Source organism: Gopherus evgoodei, chromosome 2 (genome assembly GCF_007399415.2).
Source record: "Gopherus evgoodei ecotype Sinaloan lineage chromosome 2, rGopEvg1_v1.p, whole genome shotgun sequence".
NCBI classification, from domain to species: Eukaryota; Metazoa; Chordata; order Testudines; family Testudinidae; genus Gopherus; species Gopherus evgoodei.
Window position 1 is genome coordinate 276,713,321 of NC_044323.1, and position 20,170 is coordinate 276,733,490.

At 45.2% G+C, this 20,170-nt stretch overlaps 1 protein-coding gene, 2 non-coding genes and 1 pseudogene across 3 annotated transcripts in view; 3 read left to right on the forward strand and 1 right to left on the reverse strand.

Annotated features, from left to right (window-relative positions):
- The first annotated feature begins 1,310 nt into the window (after positions 1-1,310).
- On the forward strand, positions 1,311-1,516 carry LOC115647366 (annotated as a pseudogene).
- Positions 1,517-4,886: 3,370 nt separating this feature from the next.
- On the forward strand, positions 4,887-5,097 carry LOC115647365. Its single transcript, XR_003999313.1, has one exon. It is a non-coding gene; the product is annotated as a small nucleolar RNA U3 (small nucleolar RNA).
- Positions 5,098-8,497: 3,400 nt separating this feature from the next.
- On the forward strand, positions 8,498-8,709 carry LOC115647361. The gene has a single exon (XR_003999309.1). It is a non-coding gene; the product is annotated as a small nucleolar RNA U3 (small nucleolar RNA).
- Positions 8,710-15,886: 7,177 nt separating this feature from the next.
- WASHC5 (WASH complex subunit 5) overlaps positions 15,887-20,170 on the reverse strand; it is a 37,076-nt gene continuing 32,792 nt past the window's right edge. Inside the window, 8 exon segments of the mRNA XM_030553813.1 lie at positions 15,887-16,291; positions 17,930-17,985; positions 17,988-18,016; positions 18,312-18,427; positions 18,429-18,466; positions 19,444-19,540; positions 19,750-19,764; positions 19,766-19,880. Coding sequence (XP_030409673.1) covers positions 16,235-16,291; positions 17,930-17,985; positions 17,988-18,016; positions 18,312-18,427; positions 18,429-18,466; positions 19,444-19,540; positions 19,750-19,764; positions 19,766-19,880 — 523 coding nt within the window. The 3' untranslated portion in view covers positions 15,887-16,234.

Consider the following 20,170-nt stretch of genomic DNA (forward strand, 5'->3'; position numbering starts at 1 on the left):
CGGAGCGAATGGCCTCAGCACAAAAGCACCGGGCTTTATCACTTTGAAATCACTAACGGTAACCGACGGCCAAGACTTGGAAGGCCCAAAGCATCGGGAGACTCCTGAAAAGCAGACTAACGCCACATCTCCATCCTTCCTTGCATCAGTTGTGCTACTCCATCATTACCTTTCAGAACCTACGAATCAGTTTCCGCATTAGAAGGGTTTTGCTGCTGGACACTATTGCTGCACAAAGTCACTAAGAGGCCGCCCCCTCAGCAATTAACGGTGACTGTCCGAGGAAACAAAGAGCATGCCCAAAGTTATTGACATGCTCGTGCTCTGGGCTCTCTTTGGCTAAAAGCCACTTGAAGCTCCTCAATTGACTGTTTATCCCAAAGCTCACTTTCTTCATTAAGCTTCTCCTGTTGCTTGCTTTTGACATGCTCCTTTCTTCGGTCATCGCGAGGCGCTGACCTCAACGCTGCCGTACTGCAGCACAATGCATCCTCTTGGCTCCTGTCTTGACTTGTCTTGAAAGTCGAAGCACTGTCTTTCTTTGGTATTCAGGCATAGTTTCTGCGGTTTTGAGCAAACATTTACCTTCTTAGCTTGCCTTCTTTATCAGTGAGTAATTGATCAAGCGATTAATCAGCGCTTCACTAAACGGACGCAAAGAAATAGGCAGGCAGCGTCTCCTTGAGGGCCGATCATACCGTGATATTACGTGATTTGATTTCTCCAATCTCCACCGTATGTGGGGTTTTGGTTTTCACTGCGAGACTCCTTCAGTCTCAGTACTTCAAGACACAATTGCAGAAAGTGTAGTGTTTACCAAAAATAAGGACCTGAAAAACTATTGAGTGGTCTGATAAAAGCATGTCATGCTCCCGCTCCCTGAAGAATGGTGAGACTGGCCCTGGGTTCAGGAAACGCCCTCGTTGCAGAGCCGGCTCCCCACGCTGACCTTCTCCAGTTTGGTCTCTGGTGCCAAAGAAAGTGCTCTGGGTGTCCAAAACTGCATAGGCTGTGGTTTCAAGAGAGCCTTGGCTTGGCCAGCTAGAAGATTGTTGTCTTAGGGAGCGGGAGAATTGGTTGAGTGGCCTCGTGTCTTCAGTTTATGCAAATGACAGGGGATGGCTACTTTGAGCATCTTTGCTTTGATAGGCAGCCTAGGGAAGGGGCCCGTGGAGGGCAGAGTTGAGAGCAGGATCTGTTCCCATGGGGCTTCTGGTAGCGCTCTCTCTCTTGCAAGGCCAAATTGTAGCACCCACCAGTTAGAGGACGATGCGCCGGGATGGTCAGTGACTGTCCGGCAGGTGTTGGTTAAGGCTGTGCTTTCAGGCATTTTTCTAGTTGGTGACTGGAGAAGGGTGTCAAAGCCTGGCCTTGCTAACCACGCTGAGGAACTGTAGTGTTTCTTTCTGGCATGACAATGGCTGAGAGTGCTGTTCTGTGGCAGCTGCTTTCTGCTGTGGAAGAGTGTCTTACGCTTCCTGAGAAGAGCAGGGGAAGGAAACACAGTCTGAGTGTTACTTTGAACTTGTTCTGTTGGGTGTGAAGAAAGAATGGGTGTTCTCCCCCCTGGGAGCTGTGCTCCTTGTGGTTTGGTGTGCTGAGTTGTCAGCAGTGAAATGCTCTGTCTGCTTTCAGCTGTTGTGTGACTGGGTGGTATCTAACAGCAGGCTTCCAGAAGAGCTTTCTTTGTGCACATTACTGTGTCTCCATGATGTCCTTGCTCCGCGCTCTGCAATCAGCAGGTTTCCCATAAAAAGGTGGTCTTTTATCTCTTGCTTCTTCTGCTTCATCTGAATAGCTATTCTTCTTCCTTCACTGAGTCTGACAATGCTTCTCCCCATGGCACCTGCCAATTGTCCTCCATGCTGGAAGCAATGGATGATGCTTCCCTGCTAACACCCCTGGAGCCACTGGCGCTTGGGGAGATTTTGTCTCTTCCCGCGTGGCAAAGCTGAGATGGGCCGCATAGCCAGGATTCCCACCATTCTTGCTCTCTGGGACCTAGACCATGTCCCCAGCTTAAGTTAAACGCCGCTGAGCGACCTTCATCCAGGTGAATAGCCCTTAGAAATTGTAAGGGGATTATCTGGACTCCGGTTCGGTTCAAAGGAAAACCTATGGCTCTATAACCCGCTTTCAAGTAGTGGTCTGTGTTTCCCATTTTTACCTGTAAAAAGAAATTGGGAATTTTTCAGTGTTTATTTTCCAAAGCTTCAAACCGGCATGGAATCAGATATATCAAAAAAATAAATTAAAAACTGTGAAAAATTGGGTGGGGGGAAGGAGGGGAAGGAAAATTTTGCAAGATAAGCATTTTTTACAGTCAAATGGGAACTTTCTTTTAATGTACAGAGGTATATTTTGTCTCTCTCGGAGCTAGTAGTTTTTCCATAATCCTGGTTTGCGTACGCTCAGGGAATTTTCTTCAAGCTATCCTCGCTCAGGTTGAGCCTCATGCTGGCTTGGAGGTATCCATCTTTGAAACTATACACTCTGCCTCAATAGATAAGGGTACACTCAAAGCTCACGGTGCCTCTTTGCTGCAGTTGAGAAGTGTGTCTTGATGACTGTTCCAAAAAGCCAGCACATCCAGTTTTGCATTGTCAGGGTAGGCAAGTTTACGTCAGTAGTAAATTCTCCTTTCCGATTTGAAAATTCATCTTTAGTGGCAAATAGTTGCACCACTCTGGCAGAACGGCCGCAGTCGGCTGCAAAATTCACCTTGAAGAAGGGGTGAAACACCTGGCAGAGGACGTTCCGAAAAGAATCTTCGGCCCCCCCACCTTGGGGTTCAGATTACGGTCACGCTCGTCTCCCAGTTCTCGCTGAGCATTGTATGGAAGGTTTGAATGCTTTTTGGTGTTTTCTTGTGTTCCAGGGTCAGAAGGATTTCCAGAAACAGCTGGGTTTTCTCGCTGTCTGCTTCTCCTTCAGCTTTTGCTCAATTCAGCTGAGATTTTGGTTGTCAGGATCCATTAAACATCTGTGTGGCAAACGTCTTGGCAGTAGGCAGAGAAAACGCCAGTGTTTTCTGTTGTCACGCAGCGATTCCAAGCTTCCAACAGTGAACATCACCTTGGTGCACAGAATCTGGCAGTCATTCTGCTTAGTGGCCAGTCTCTTCAGAGTTTCTGCTGAGAACCAACAAACTCAGGATGATCTAGGAGACGCATTAGCACAGTCGAGGCGTTATTTATATGACGGGCAGGAAAATACCAGCTCCTCTCCCCACGTGGCACAACAGGGGCCTCTGCACTGGTCTGGCTCTGTGTAAAACAAGGCCTTCAATTGTTCGCCTGCTGGCAATGGCCCTGAATCTAATGATGCGAACTTCTTCATTTCCTCTGTAGCAGTAGATGCTGACAGCGCAACATAAACCAGATGAGCAGGACAGATAATGGGCAGCAGCTCCGGCTTCTGAGTGAGTTTAACGTCCCAGGCAAACTTGTCCCTGTAGGATGCAGAAGTTGTATCAGTTGTGGCCAATAGAGCTGATACATCTCACCCTGTTAGTTATGGCTGCGGGACAAAACAGTTGTGAGCAGCGGAGCGAATGTCTCCTCAGCACAAAGCACCGAGGCTTTCTCACTTTGAAATCAACTAACGGTAACCGACGGCCAAGACTTGGAAGGCCCAAAGCATCGGAGACTCCGAAAAATCAGACTAGACGCCACATCTCCATCCATTCCTTGCATCAGTTTTGCTACTCATCATTACCTTTCAGAACCTTACGAATCAGGTTGTCCGCATTAGGAAGGGTTTTTGCTGCTGGACACTATTGCTGCACAAAGTCCTAAGAGGCCGCCCCCTCAGCAATTACGGTGACTGTCCGAGGAAACAAAGAGCATGCCCAAGTTATTGACATGCTCGTGCTCTGGGCTCTCTTTGGCTAAAAGCCCACTTGAAGCTCCTCATATTGACTGTTTATCCCAAAGCTCACTTTCTTCATTAAGCTTCTCCTGTTGCTTGCTTTTGACATGCTCCTTTCTTCGGTCATCGCGAGCGCTGACCTCAACGCTGCCGTACTTGCAGCACAATGCATCCTCTTGGCTCCTGTCTTTACTTGTCTTGAAAAGTTCGAAGCACTGTCTTTCTTGTTGGTATTCAGGCATAGTTCTGCGGTTTTGAGCAAACATTTACCTTCTTAGCTTGCCTTCTTTATCAGTGAGTAATTGATCAAGCAATTAAATTCAGCGCTTCACTAAACGGACGCAAAGAAATAGGCAGGCAGCGTCTCCTTGAGGGCCGATCACACCGTGATATTAACGTGATTTGATTTCTCCAATCTCCCCGTATGTGGGTGTTTTGTTTTTACACTGCGAGACTCCTTCAGTCTCAGTACTTCAAGACACAATTGCAGAAAGGCTAGTGTTTACCAAAAATAAGGACCTGAAAAAACTATTGAGTGGTCTGATAAAATAGCATGTCAATGCTCCCGCTCCCTGAAGAATGGTGAGACTGGCCCTGGGGTTCAGGAAACAGCCCTCGTTGCAGAGCCCGGCTCCCCACCGCTGACCTTCTCCAGTTTGGTCTCTGGTGCCAAAGAAAGTGCTCTGGGGTCCAAAACTGCATAGGCTGTGGTTTCAAGAGAGCTCTTGGCTTGGCCAGCTAGAAGATTGTTGTCTTAGGGAGCGGGGAGAAGATTGGTTGAGTGGCCTGTCTGTGTCTTCAGTTTATGCAAATGACAGGGGATGGCTACTTTGAGCATCTTTGCTTTGATAGGCAGCCTAGGGAAGGGGCCCGTGGAGGGCAGAGTTGAGAGCCAGGATCTGTTCCCATGGGGCTTCTGGTAGCGCTCTCTCTCTTGGCAAGGCCAAATTGTAGCACCCACCAGTTAGAGGACGATGCGCCGGGATGGTCAGTGACTGTCCGGCAGGGTGTTGGTTAAGGCTGTGCTTTCAGGGATCATTTTTCTAGTTGGTGACTGGAGAAGGGTGGTTGTCAAAGCCTGGCCTTGCTAACCACGATGAGGAACTGTAGTGTTTCTTTCTGGGCATGACAATGGCTGAGAGTGCTGTTCTGTGGCAGCTGCTTTCTGCTGTGGAAGAGTGTCTTACTCTTCCTGAGAAGAGCAGGGAAGGAAACAGTCTGAGTGGTTAGCTTTGAACTTGTTCTGTTGGGTGTGAAGAAAAGAATGGGTGTTCTCCCCCTGGGAGCTGTGCTCCTTGTGGTTTTGGTGTGCTGAGTTGTCAGCAATGAAATGCTCTGTCTGCTTTCAGCTGTTTGTGACTGGGTGGTATCTACAGCAGGCTTCCAAGAAGAGCTTTCTTTGTGCACATTACTGTGTCTCCATGATGTCCTTGCTCCTCGGCTCTGCAATCAGCAGGTTTCCCATAAAAAGGTGGTCTTTTATCTCTTGCTTCTTCTGCTTCATCTGAATAGCTATTTCTTCTTCCTTCACTGAGTCTGACAATGCTTCTCCCCATGGCACCTGCCAATTGTCCTCCATGCTGGAAGCAATGGATGACTTCCCTGCTAACACCCCGGAGCCACTGGCGCTTGGGGAGATTTTGTCTCTTCCCGCGTGGCAAAGCTGAGATGGGCCGCATAGTAGCCAGGATTCCCACCATTCTTGCTCTCTGGAAGCCTAGACCATGTCCCCAGCTTAAGTTAAACGCCGCTGAGCGACCTTCATCCAGGTGAATAGCCCTTAGAAATTGTAAGGGGATTATCTGGACTCCGGTTCGGTTCAAAGGAAAACCTATGGCTCTATAACCCTGCTTTCAAGTAGTGGTCTGTGTTTCCCTTTTTACCTGTAAAAAGAAAATCTGGGAATTTTCAGTGTTATTTTCCAAAGCTTCAAACCGGCATGGAATCAGGATATAATCAAAAAAATAAATTTAAAAACTGTGAAAAATTGGGGTGGGGGAAGGAGGGGAAGGAACATTTTTGCAAGATAAGCATTTTATGACAGTCAAATGGGAACTTTCTTTTAATGTACAGAGGTATATTTTGTCTCTCTCGGAGCTAGTAGTTTTTCCATAATCCTGGTTTGCGTACGCTCAGGGAATTTTCTTCAAGCTATCCTCGCTCAGGTTGAGCCTCATGCTGGCTTGGAGGTAGTCCATCTTTGAAACTATACACTCTGCCTCAATAGATAAGGGGGTACACTCAAAGCTCACGGTGCCTCTTTGCTGCAGTTGAAAGTGTGTCTTGATGACTGTTCCAAAAAGCCAGCACATCCAGTTTGCATTGTCAGGGGTAGGCAAGTTTACGTCAGTAGTAAATTCTCCTTTCCGATTTGAAAATTCATCTTTAGTGGCAAATAGTTGCACCACTCTGGCAGAACGGCCGCAGTCGGCTGCAAAATTCACCTTGAAGAAGGGGGTGAAACACCTGGCAGAGGACGTTCCAAAAGAATCTTCGGCCCCCCACACCTTGGGGTTCAGATTACGGGTCACGCTCGTCTCCCATTCTCGCTGAGCATTGTATGGAAGGTTTTGAATGCTTTTTTGGTTTTCTTGTGTTCCAGGGTCAGAAGGATTTCCAGAAACAGCTGGGTTTTCTCGCTGTCTGCTTCTCCTTCTTTTGTGCTCAATTCAGCTGAGATTTTGGTTGTCAGGATCCTTAAACATCTGTGCTGGCAAACGTCTTGGCAGTAGGCAGAGAAAACGCCAGTGTTTTCTGTGTGTCACGCAGCGATTCCAAGCTTCCAACAGTGAACACCTTGGTGCACAGAATCTGGCAGTCATTCTGCTTAGTGGCCAGTCTCTTCAGAGTTTCTGCTTGAGAACCAACAAACTCAGGATGATCTAGGAGACGCATTAGCACAGTCGAGGCGTTATTTATATGACGGGCAGGAAAATACCAGCTCCTCTCCCCACGTGGCACAACAGGGGGCCTCTGCACTGGTCTGGCTCTGTGTAAAACAAGGCCTTCAAATTGTTCGCCTGCAAATGGCCCTGAATCTAATGATGCAAGACTGAACTTCTTTCATTTCCTCTGTAGCAGTAGATGCTGACAGCGCAACATAAACCAGATGAGCAGGACAGATAATGGGCAGCAGCTCCGGCTTCTGAGTGAGTTTAACGTCCCAGGCAAACTTGTCCCTGTAGGATGCAGAAGTTGTATCAGTTGTGGCCAATAGAGCTGGTACATCTCAACCCTGTTAGTTATGGCTGCGGGACAAAACAGTTGTGAGCAGCGGGAGCGAATGTCTCCTCAGCACAAAAGCACCGAGGCTTTCTCACTTTGAAATCAACTAACGGTAACCGACGGCCAAGACTTGGAAGGCCCAAAGCATCGGGAGACTCCTGAAAAATCAGACTAGACGCCACATCTCCATCCATTCCTTGCATCAGTTTTGCTACTCATCATTACCTTTCAGAACCTTACGAATCAGGTTGTCCGCATTAGGAAGGGTTTTTGCTGCTGGACACTATTGCTGCACAAAGTCACTAAGAGGCCGCCCCCTCAGCAATTAACGGTGACTGTCCGAGGAAACAAAGAGCATGCCCAAAGTTATTGACATGCTCGTGCTCTGGGCTCTCTTTGGCTAAAAGCCCACTTGAAGCTCCTCATATTGACTGTTTATCCCAAAGCTCACTTTCTTCATTAAGCTTCTCCTGTTGCTTGCTTTTGACATGCTCCTTTCTTCGGTCATCGCGAGCGCTGACCTCAACGCTGCCGTACTTGCAGCACAATGCATCCTCTTGGCTCCTGTCTTTACTTGTCTTGAAAAGTTCGAAGCACTGTCTTTCTTGTTGGTATTCAGGCATATTTCTGCGGTTTTGAGCAAACATTTACCTTCTTTGCTTGCCTTCTTTATCAGTGAGTAATTGATCAAGCAATTAAATTCAGCGCTTCACTAAACGGACGCAAAGAAATAGGCAGGCAGCGTCTCCTTGAGGGCCGATCACACCGTGATATTAACGTGATTTGATTTCTCCAATCTCCACCGTATGTGGGTGTTTTGTATTTTACACTGCGAGACTCCCTCAGTCTCAGTACTTCAAGACACAATTGCAGAAAGTGCTAGTGTTTACCAAAAATAAGGACCTGAAAAAACTATTGAGTGGTCTGATAAAATAGCATGTCAATGCTCCCGCTCCCTGAAGAATGGTGAGACTGGCCCTGGGGTTCAGGAAACAGCCCTCGTTGCAGAGCCCGGCTCCCCACCGCTGACCTTCTCCAGTTTGGTCTCTGGTGCCAAAGAAAGGTGCTCTGGGTGTCCAAAACTGCATAGGCTGTGGTTTCAAGAGAGCTCTTGGCTTGGCCAGCTAGAAGATTGTTGTCTTAGGGAGCGGGGAGAAGATTGGTTGAGCGGCCTGTCTGTGTCTTCAGTTTATGCAAATGACAGGGGATGGCTACTTTGAGCATCTTTGCTTTGATAGGCAGCCTAGGGAAGGGGCCCGTGGAGGGCAGAGTTGAGAGCCAGGATCTGTTCCCATGGGGCTTCTGGTAGCGCTCTCTCTCTTGGCAAGGCCAAATTGTAGCACCCACCAGTTAGAGGACGATGCGCCGGGATGGTCAGTGACTGTCCGGCAGGGTGTTGGATAAGGCTGTGCTTTCAGGATCATTTTTCTAGTTGGTGACTGGAGAAGGGTGGTTGTCAAAGCCTGGCCTTGCTAACCGCGATGAGGAACTGTAGTGTTTCTTTCTGGCATGACAATGGCTGAGAGTGCTGTTCTGTGGCAGCTGCTTTCTGCTGTGGAAGAGTGTCTTGCTCTTCCTGAGAAGAGCAGGGGAGGGAAACACAGTCTGAGTGGTTAGCTTTGAACTTGTTCTGTTGGGTGTGAAGAAAAGAATGGGTGTTCTCCCCCTGGGAGCTGTGCTCCTTGTGGTTTTGGTGTGCTGAGTTGTCAGCAATGAAATGCTCTGTCTGCTTTCAGCTGTTGTGTGACTGGGTGGTATCTAACAGCAGGCTTCCAAGAAGAGCTTTCTTTGTGCACATTACTGTGTCTCCATGATGTCCTTGCTCCTCGGCTCTGCAATCAGCAGGTTTCCCATAAAAAGGTGGTCTTTTATCTCTTGCTTCTTCTGCTTCATCTGAATAGCTATTTCTTCTTCCTTCACTGAGTCTGACAATGCTTCTCCCCATGGCACCTGCCAATTGTCCTCCATGCTGGAAGCAATGGATGACGCTTCCCTGCTAACACCCCCGGAGCCACTGGCGCTTGGGGAGATTTTGTCTCTTCCCTCGTGGCAAAGCTGAGATGGGCCGCATAGTAGCCAGGATTCCCACCATTCTTGCTCTCTGAGAAGCCTAGACCATGTCCCCAGCTTTAAGTTAAACGCCGCTGAGCGACCTTCATCCAGGTGAATAGCCCTTAGAAATTGTAAGGGGGATTATCTGGACTCCGGTTCGGTTCAAAGGAAAACCTATGGCTCTATAACCCTGCTTTGAAGTAGTGGTCTGTGTTTCCCGTTTTTACCTGTAAAAAGAAAATCTAGGAATTTTTCAGTGTTTATTTTCCAAAGCTTCAAACCGGCATGGAATCAGGATAAATATCAAAAAAATAAAATTTAAAAACTGTGAAAAATTGGGGTGGGGGAAGGAGGGGAAGGAAAACATTTTGGAAGATAAGCATTTTATGACAGTCAAATGGGAACTTTCTTTTAATGTACAGAGGTATATTTTGTCTCTCTCGGAGCTAGTAGTTTTTCCATAATCCTGGTTTGCGTACGCTCAGGGAATTTTCTTCAAGCTATCCTCGCTCAGGTTGAGCCTCATGCTGGCTTGGAGGTAGTCCATCTTTGAAACTATACACTCTGCCTCAATCGATAAGGGAGTACACTCAAAGCTCACGTGCCTCTTTGCTGCAGTTGTGAAGTGTGTCTTGATGACTGTTCCAAAAATCCAGCACATCCAGTTTTGCATTGTCAGGGGTAGGCAAGTTTATGTAAGTAGTAAATTCTCCTTTCCGATTTGAAAATTCATCTTTAGTGGCAAATAGTTGCACCACTCTGGCAGAACGGCCGCAGTCGGCTGCAAAATTCTCCTTGAGGAAGGGGGTGAAACACCTGGCAGAGGACGTTCCAAAAAGAATCTTCGGCCCCCCGCACCTTGGGGTTCAGATTACGGGTCACGCTTCTCCCAGTTCTCGCTGAGCATTGTATGGAAGGTTTTTAATGCTTTTTTGGTTTTCTTGTTTTCCAGGGTCAGAAGGATTTCCAGAAACAGCTGGGTTTTCTAGCTGTCTGCTTCTTCAGCTTTTGTGCTCAATTCAGCTGAGATTTTGGTTGTCAGGATCCATTAAACATCTGTGTTGGCAAACGTCTTGGCAGTAGGCAGAGAAAACGCCAGTGTTTTCTGTGTGTCACGCAGCGATTCCAAGCTTCCAACAGTGAACATCACCTTGGTGCACAGAATCTGGCAGTCATTCTGCTTAGTGGCCAGTCTCTTCAGAGTTTCTGCTTGAGAACCAACAAACTCAGGATGATCTAGGAGACGCATTAGCACAGTCGACGCCATAGTGACGGGCATATATGACGGGCAGGAAAATACCAGCTCCTCTCCCCACGTGGCACAACAGGGGGGCCTCTGCAGTTGTCTGGCTCTGTGTAAAACAAGGCCTTCCAATTTTTCACCTGCTTGGAAATGGCCCCGTAGCAGCTGTTTTGCGGTAAGCTTGGAAGGGAGAGGAGAGGAAGCAGAGCAGCGTGAGCAGGTTCGGGTAGCATGCGGAGGAGAGGTGAACACTAGCGGTGGAATTCGCGAGGAGAGCGGCCGTAACCAACCCTGGTAGGTGTAGAGGAATCGCTTCCTCCCTCTTAGCTCACCTCCGCCTCCTCCCCTGAGCGCACTACCTCTCCGTTTCTCTCCCGTCCTGCCCAAAGATGCCAGGGTGGGAGGGAAGAGTAGGAGGGGATACGCGGCCACCCCGGGGGAGGGGCAGGCCGGGGATTTAGGAAAGGGTTTGGAATGGGGCAAATAAGGGGCGGAGTTGTGGCGAGGATGAGCTGAGGCAGAAAAATTTTTTCTTTGGGTGGTAGAAAACTTGGAGTCGGCCCTGCTTTTAAGAATACTTGAGGAGACCTCCTCCCCAATCACCCATTCCTGAGTGAGAGACTTGGATAGAAAAGTCTCCTCTGCTGTTGTAGCTGATACTAATCTTCTCCTTGCAATAATATCCAGTTTGCAAGCTGCTAGAGGCCAAGCTTCTTGCGATGTCTTAAACACAAACCTTTGCTTAACACTGGAGTGCATTTTCATGCATCTCTGTTATATTGTCGTCAACCTTAGGAGTTTGTAGGCCTAATGAGCTAGGCCAGTCTTGAGCAGCTAGGTGTGTGTAGAGGCTAGGAAAAGTATTTAATCAGCTAGATCCAGAGGACAAATCCCTGTCAGGGATGTCCTAGATTATGCTTAGTCCTGACTTGAGTGCAGGGGACTGGACTAGATGACCTCTCATGGTCCCTTCCAGTTCTATGATACTATGATTGCCCAATGAGATCAGTGGAAATCATCTATAGACTTCACTGAGCAGTGAGTGGATCAGTCTCAGACTTGGGACAAACAGCCTCTGCCAATTAAAATGTCCAAGCTCACCAGGAGGAGTTTCTCCCATCGCATAGAAAAGGCTATGGCTGTCAGAGTGGCGAAGACCAGTCAGGGTCTCAGACCAACCATAACATGGAAAGGGTCAGAGTTGAGATCAGGGATGATGATTAAATGCTTTTTCAAGGAATATGGAATATGAGAAAAGAAATAAATTTTGAGTCTGAGTTGAACTTTTGAATTTCTCTGGGGGGGTGCGGGGGCTTGCAATTCGGGCAGAAACCGAGACTGCTACGATGAATATAAAATCAAGAAGTCAGAGTAAATGAAATAGAATCTCATCTGAACAGAAATTCTGTCATGGGCTTGCTCTCTTGCAATAGGAAGTGTTTATGACACACTGTGCAGGAAATGAGAATTTCATGCGTTAACTATGATATATTATATCACAAAGCTGGTTCAGTATTCAGTGAGTGTAATCAACCCAAAACTGATGGGGCATATGGTAACCGTGCACTAATTTATGAAAGGTGCAAACACCAAGAAGGGAAGAAAGTTGATAGGGCATTTAAGTAGGAATAATGGGAAGAGCCTGAACAAAAAGATATCGTAGGTTAAATATTAAGAATTCTTCCTAGCAATGTAATCTGAGTGACGAATCCTTTCAATTGGAAATCCATCCCATCCCATTTCATCAATCTACCTATCTCTTAGATAATCAACTCTGACTTCTAGGCCTGCTACTTATAATCACTTAACATCTGTCTTTCTGTAGTTAATAAATCTGTTTTATAGCTTACCTAAAACAGTGTGTTTTGGTTGAAGTGCTCGGGAAAAAATCTCAGCTCAGTCTACAAAGGCTACTGTGTGCTCTCTCCATATTGAGAGAAGGGTGGACTGCATAATGAATGTACACTGGTCTGGCTTCTAACCAGTGTTGGATGGGACAGTTCTGGGGCGCAAGGCTGGGAAGCTGTGGGGAATTGGCTGGAGCTTCCCTGTTGACGGTTCATGAATGGCTGAGGGATCATTCATGTAACTTAGTTATGCTTCCCGGATTGGGCCCCACAGGCAAAGGAATATTTACCCCGCCCCTCAGATTGTGCATCATTCTAGAGCTTAGACAGCTGGATGACTGGCAAGGGGCTGCAGTGTGCATGCCCAGAGGCAGAACATTGATGCCTTGGGAACTTTGACTGTAACAATTTAAACTCGCTTGGCACGTAGGCACCTACAGTGTTTGGCAGTAACTGAGTGGAGGATTGTGAATTGTGTGTGTGTGTGGGGGGTTATTGTGGCATTTAGGCACCTAACGGGTCTGCGCTCAGGCCCCCACTCACCCTGGGCAGGTGGAGGATTCACAACTCCCCACAGATACCCAAGCTTCCCAGGGCAGGCTCTGCTTCCGGCCTGGCTGAGGGGCAGGGCCTTGTGGGGAAGAGGAGGGGCAGGCGGGCTGAGCCTCTGGTAAAAAGTGGATGGGCTATGGCCCCTTGACCCCCCTGTTCCGGTGCCCCTGTTTGGGTGGGTATGATGGGGTTTCTGGGGTGTAACCTGTACTGTGGGTCCACTAAACCCTCTATCCCACCAACCTAGGGTATCCCTCTCACACTGCAATGCTATCAAGCCACAAACGTCTGGCAGGTACTGCACTTACACATCACAAGAAGCTTGGCCTCTAGCAGCTGGATATTATTGTGAGGGCATTAGTCTCAGCTACACCAGAGCTTGAGTACTAATGACTGGAAAGTGCTTTGCTCCTACACACTAGGCCTATCCTGCCCCTATTAATTAATGTACACAACATTTAAGAAATATCACAAATACCAGCTACAACACTCTTTTTATGGAACTGGTAGTTTAATTCTAGAACACGACAATACTGCAGTAGCTCAGGTAGCCCTGAGTGAGAACTATTGACTTTCTTTTATGAACAATTTTATTGAGGAAGTATATGCAGACTATAAACTAAGAACATTTCTCAGCTTTTAACATGGCATTTAAAATAGTATTTTTAAACCAAGTCTAATGAATATAAACCCAATTTCTCAAGTTTACTGCAACAAGAACAAAAAAACCTTTTCACGGAACTGACACTTGTTCCCAAGATGCTATGTCTATACGCGCCCTGATGGTTTCTATAACTGCAACTGATTCTTTACACATTTAAAAATAATTGTTCAAAGTGGCAAGTATTTTAAATACCTTGGGACTGATTCTGATCTCACTTTAGCAGTTTTGCACCAGTTTAACTGCACTGATTTCAATCGTATTGTATTAGCATAAACCAGGAATAAATGAAAGTCGAATGAGGTCACCTAGAAACAATGCAACTTTTATAAACATATTTTCACACCGAATGTTGTTTTGAAGTCTTATGTTTTTTGTTAAAATTATTTCCTACATTATCACCAACTGGGGTCTTTTATTACTTAATAGCTACAGTAAAAGCTCTTTTATCTGGCACTTTGGCAAGCTCTATAAAATGCTGTTTCTGATCTGCACTGAAAGTCCAGTTTATAGTGCAGTTGATGGGGGGTCAGCAGGGAGCTGAGGGTGTGGGAGGGGCTGTGGGGTGTGCTCTGGGAGGCAGTTTGGGGCAGGGGGTTGAGGTGCAGGAGGGGCTTGGGCACTCACCTCTGGTGGCTTCCCGCAAGCAGTTCCCTGTCTCTGCTGTTGCTGGCAGAGGTGCAGCCAGGAGGCTCTGCAGGCATGCTACCTCCCCAAGTGCTGACTCCATGGCTCCCAGCCCATTGGCTAGGAGCCGCAGCCAATGGGAACTGCAGAGGCAGTGCCTGCAGATGGAGGCAGCGTGCCTGCTTGCAGAGTTGCCTGGCCATGCCTCCGCCAAGAGCAGCAGAGACGGGGAGCCGCCAGAAGTGAGCTCCCTCCTGGACTCAAACTCCCTTGCCAGAGTCCATGCCTGGCAGCCCCTCCCACACCCCTGCCCCACACTCCAAACCCCTCCCTCTCAGTTAACCGGCATTTTTAATTTACTGGCACCCCTCATTTCCCCAACATACCAGTTGAAAAAGCTTTTACTGTATTATCAATTAAAGCAAGAAGAGGTCATCATTACAACAAAACAACTATCAGAGTTAATTATCTGGTGGGGAAGTGTAGTATCATTCCATATTCTTTTATGAAAATATGCTTATGATATGAATATGACATAGCTGAGATCTAACGAGCCATCTTGCATAAAGTATATCACAGGAAAATTATGATTTACAGAATGTGATCAAATTTGTATGCCTGTATCATTTACGTATCTGGAGTTAGGCATATTGACTATGTATCTGTATTTCAACTATGCTACTTTGGGAGACACCCACTGCCAACAGTTCAGGTACAACTATGGAAAAGCCAGCGAGGGCGGATGGTGCATCAGTGAGGACAATGAATTGTGAAAAGCTTGGCCTTCCTGTGGATGCTCCATACTGCCACTGACTCATGGATGCTGTGATCCTACAGAGTCTTGTCTTGTCACCTCAAACTAAAACATTACCTAGGACTTCTTGTAGCTTTCCACTGAAAGGGGATGGGAGTCAAGTTTGGGAAAGAAAGGATTCACACCTTATGTAGATCCTATTCAAGGAGGGGAGGAAAGCAAACAGAGTCCTACTCTCCCTGCTCTGTCTGCCCAAGAAGAGAAACTGCAAAAGGGAAGGCAAAGTGGGGAGTCCAGACTGAGACAGGGGTCCAGTCTGAAAAGGAATATAACTGGAACTCTAACCCATAGAAACTTTGCAAATTGCCTGCAACAATATTTAGGGTGAGAAATACTATTTTGTAACCAATTTCTCTAATGAAACTAGCTTAGGTTGCATGTTTGATTTCATTTGCTTAATAATCTGCTTTGTTCTGTTTGTTACTCCTTTTATGACTTAAAATCTACCTTTTATAGTTAATACAATTTGTTTAGTTTATTATTGAACCCAGTTTCTGTAATTTCTAACTGGGGGGGAAAGAAGCGTGCACATCTCTCTCCACATTGAGGAAGAGGGCAAATTCCATAATATCTCTTTGGATCTGCACTCCAAGGGAGGTGGACATCTGAGTGCTGGAGCAAGTCCCTTAAGCTGAGTCTTCCCAAAGCTGATGTGCAGCTGGGTGTGGCTCTGCCTGTGTGTGTGTTGGGGAGGTTTTAAGAGCTTGGCTCAGCAAGATAGGTTAAAGGGGGCCCATGCTGGCACAACAGGTAGACTCTGTGGTATCTCAGCACATCAAGTGGCTTCCCAATGGGGCCAACTCATCACAGTAACGTTCACTAATGTACTCTTTATTTCTTTGAGGGTCTGATCCTTTGCTCATTGAAGTCAAGGACAAAGCTACCACTAACTTTAGCAGTGCAAGATCAGGGCCTAAATCCTCTTCCAGTATGTGTTCATCTTTTAGATGGTATTGAGTAGGGAAATCATCATCTGTGAAATAATCCAAATCCACTGCTTTCGATATTATTTTATTTGTGATACAAAAGTCAAACTTCCACAAATAGTTCTTTAGAACATAAAACTAAATGATTTTTTACATAAACAATTACATACAGCATTTATAATGTGCAGTACAAAAGGTATGCTGCTTGGATGTGATAAAAATTGGATGTGATATCATGATTTAAACATGGTTAGTTACATGGACTAGTGCTGACTGTTACATTTTATTCAGAGCTTTGTGGTTATTCCCCAAGACACAGAAAACACAGAGTTCTGAAGTGCTGTTTTTTTCCTTCCTCTGCTCTCCCCAAGTTCACTTGTTTTGTAATTGCAAGAAGGCTCATTCTTATTTCCGCATTTACAGAACTGTTCTGAATTCGTCAAAAATGAAATTAGGCACGTGCGCTTCAACCACCTAAAGAAACAGAGAACAGCCACTGTGTTAAAGTATTCCATAGCAACATTCAGCCATGAACACAGCAAACAACGCTGCCCATGGATATTACATGTAGGTGTGTGTGTTCCCCACTAAGAAAATGCTCAATGTTATCAGTGTGGACTAGCTAGGTTTCTACTATATACACATGCACATGGAGTGCAGATTCTTTCCTACACGAGACATCTGCTTGGCACATGAGCTTGGGTAAAGTTTTTAGCTCCAGCTTAAGTTAGAACCCCCCCTGGGATGCTCAAACTTACACCAGCTATCTTGCTGTCCCCATGGAACATATACACTAGTTGGAGAATTGGCAGAGCAGTGGCACACTCTGCCTTGCAACCCCTGCCCCAACATCAGAGAGATCTAGGACAGGTTATGCCAGCCAGGCGGTGCAAAATGGGCTGGAACCATAAGAGAAAATCTGGAGCGAAATATTCTATATCTTTGACTCAGGAGCACTGCTTAGCAATGTCCTTTCCCAGAAACAGCAACTTCCCTGCACTTTTCAACATGTTACTTGTGTTACAGTTTATAGCAAATGGTATGAACACTCAACTTGTAGTCAGATCAGAAGTGCATCATGCGATGAATCAACTATTGGAGTCATAGTAAACTGCAAAGGTAACTTTATAAGCCCAAATTGTCATGGCTGCCTTCCATGTAAAACTTTAGTTTAGTGGTATCAAGAAGCTGAGAAGTAGGCTTCATTGCCTTAGGTAAAATTTGTTACTTGCAGAATTTGTTTTGCCAATTTAGAAGCCACCCAAATCCATGGCTCTTGATTAGAACCCAATTTAATCGGTCCTCACTTCAGAGCGCAAAATATCCATGACCACCACTGTCTTTTTAAAAAAATGTTACACATCCCTCGCAAACGCAATCATTAGAAGATGGGATGAGCAGAAAGCGAATTCTTATCCCGAATTTCACAGAAAGTTGAAATAGTAGCTAAATGATCCTTCAAGTTGGGGCTGATGTGACAGAGATGGGAGCAATGGTATAAAGCAATCAGACTGACACACACAGCTGCTAACCAAGCCATTTGTGGATTGTATGGACAAGGCTTCACAGTGACCTATTCGCAGACAGATTTTTTTCACTTTTATGTGTCCTTTCAGGTTCCTTATGCTGAGCACTGATGAGGACTTGATACACTTGTCTGCCATGCCTAACTGGTCAGTCTCGACAGAGATGCCCAGGTCCTGAATGAAAATATGTGGTGAACCTGCTAGGCGTGACCCCCCGCTATTCATAACATCAGCATAAACCAAAATTATCTTTAATAAAGGGCTCTCAGGATTAAGTAAACCTTTAAAAAGGACAAATGAAAAACGCACATGAAGGCTAGTCCCCAATAACAGGAAAAGCATCTATTGTATTGACCGCCCAATTCCAAGCTCCCATTATGACTAAGATTGGAAAATGTAAGCAGTAAAAATCTGCAACCAGGGCTTTTAACTACAGTAGAATACTTTGAAATAATGGCCAGATCCCGAGCTGGTGTAAACCCATGTATTTCCTTCAGTTTTGATGCCAGTTTACACTAGTTAAGGATATGTGTATTTCAATGCTCTTCCAACACCGCGCTGAATCCAAGTTTTCTTACTTACTTACCCTTCTTGGTAACTTTGTATAACGAACATAATCTTCCAGGAACATAAGGGCACCACTACATCAGCAGGCATTTCTGGTATCTTCTGGCTATAACTATACACACACAAATGAAACTCATGCAGCTGGACATTGTCTTTTTGACTAGTTAAGGTAAGTTTGCTAGAAAATGCCAACCTCCCACGTAATATTTATTCCTGTAGGTCAGTGTGCTGTGGGATATCACCACAAAAAAAGACACTTCCACATGACACCTAAATATATGATTAAACATATTCTAATCAGATTATAGACTTAAAAATAAATAAATAATAAATGAAAAAGAATGTTCAAATAAAAAGTCCTACATGAAAGGGGACATTAAAATAAATGTGAAAAGAGATACCTTGTGCACTGCTCCATTGTTGAGCGAATAAATTGACCAATCAGAGCCAGAAACTGTTCAGTGTATCGTGAATGAAACTGTTTCAACAGAGTGAGGAGCCCAAGCACTAAAGGTGGGCCAGTCAATCGGATCTGCTGGCTTTTTGCACACCATTCCTGAAAGGAAAACACCACATTTTCCCCTCTGTGTTCAAAAAACATCCTTTATAATCACAGCCAAACAGAGTTATTCTCAGGAGGCTTCATGCTATTCCTGTTTCACTTTTCATATGTTGGTCCCCTGGCTTGGGGGCATCAGATCAACCTTGTCAAATCCAACCCCAGACACTCCAAATCCTGAAGGGCCCTCTCCACCTTGTAACTCATACGGGGCTGGTGACATGGCTTTTCACTCTAGTTAACAGTCATACAATGCCAAGGAACTAGATCCCAAGTTAGGTAGTTTTAAACTAACCATAGGAAGAGCCTGAAAGAGGTAAGTTTCTACGGGTGTAGCTTTTTAGATAAATGGGCTTGGGGAGAAGGGGAGATACAGGGCTTATGGCCCCCTAAATCTGAAGAATGAGGAACCATGTTCTTATTTTCTCTTGCACTCTTCCCCCATCCTGTAGGGCCCAATCCAAAACCCAATTAAGTCAACTGAAGTTTTTACATTGACTAAAATGGGGTTTGGATCGGGCTTACAGCTCCAAAGCTTTCCTGAGTTACAAAGGTCAAGATGAAATCTCAGAACTTGCCTCCCAATCTAGTTAAGATGTTCTTCTAGTATATAAGTTCTCTGCCACATTAGCAGAATCCCACAGCTAATGGACAGTAATACATTTTCTGCATTACTTTACTCATGTTAGGTGAAGAAGTTGGTTGTGCATATTACCTATATTGTGTTTGGCCTTGTACATTCAATTATCACTGTTAAGTATTTACAAAAAGGTCCTCTGTCACATTAATTGCAATATGTCAGTTATTGTAAACAGTAAGTTATAAATGGAGCTGTACATAGAGAGGGTCCAGTCTGCGCTATATAAACAAAAAAACTTAGCCTATACATTTTAAGTCAAGAGCTGAATATCTTGAATACATCTACATTTACCCAGAATCCAACTGTATTTATGTAATAACAATTCATATAATACCTAGATTTTTGTTGTACTGAAGTTTTGGCAGTTGGGCAATCAGAAATAGGAAGTTGACTGTGGGGAAATATGGAAGTCGTTTCGTAGTTATATATATCTGGGAAGAAAAAGGAACACAGTGTTTACCACGCTTATCAACAGAAGCTACACATGAGGAAACCAAAACAACACAGATCTTATGTTCTTAAGTTCTGATAAAATAAGAGCAACTGCTAGCTACATTTACAGAAATTAGACAAAAATAAAATGTCTGCTTGTAACTCAATGTAAATATTGGCTAATATCACACAATAGCACGTATCAGACCTTATTCAATGGGTTTATGAATGCCAGCTGCTTCCAGATAGGCTGTGATTTCATACAAAAGTGTGTTGTCTTCTTTAGGATATGGCAATGATGGATTCTGATAATGGGCTTCAATGTCAGCCAAGATTGCTCTAAAACGATAAAAAGATAGAGATCAACTTTATATATTTCATTATTTTAACTGAACTATCCATTTATAAATAATAATAAACAACAGACAAGCCTGAAGTCATACTGCAATTGAGAAACATAGATCATATTAACATAAGTAAAAAGTTGCAGATATAGAATCTTGGAAATTGTTACAAACAATAATCAAAGAAAAATAAACTGCTCTCAGTTTTTCAGATGCCTCTTTTACTAAGAGCATGTATTTCAGTGTTAGCACCAGCCAGCATCTGCACAATTAGTAGAAGTGAGA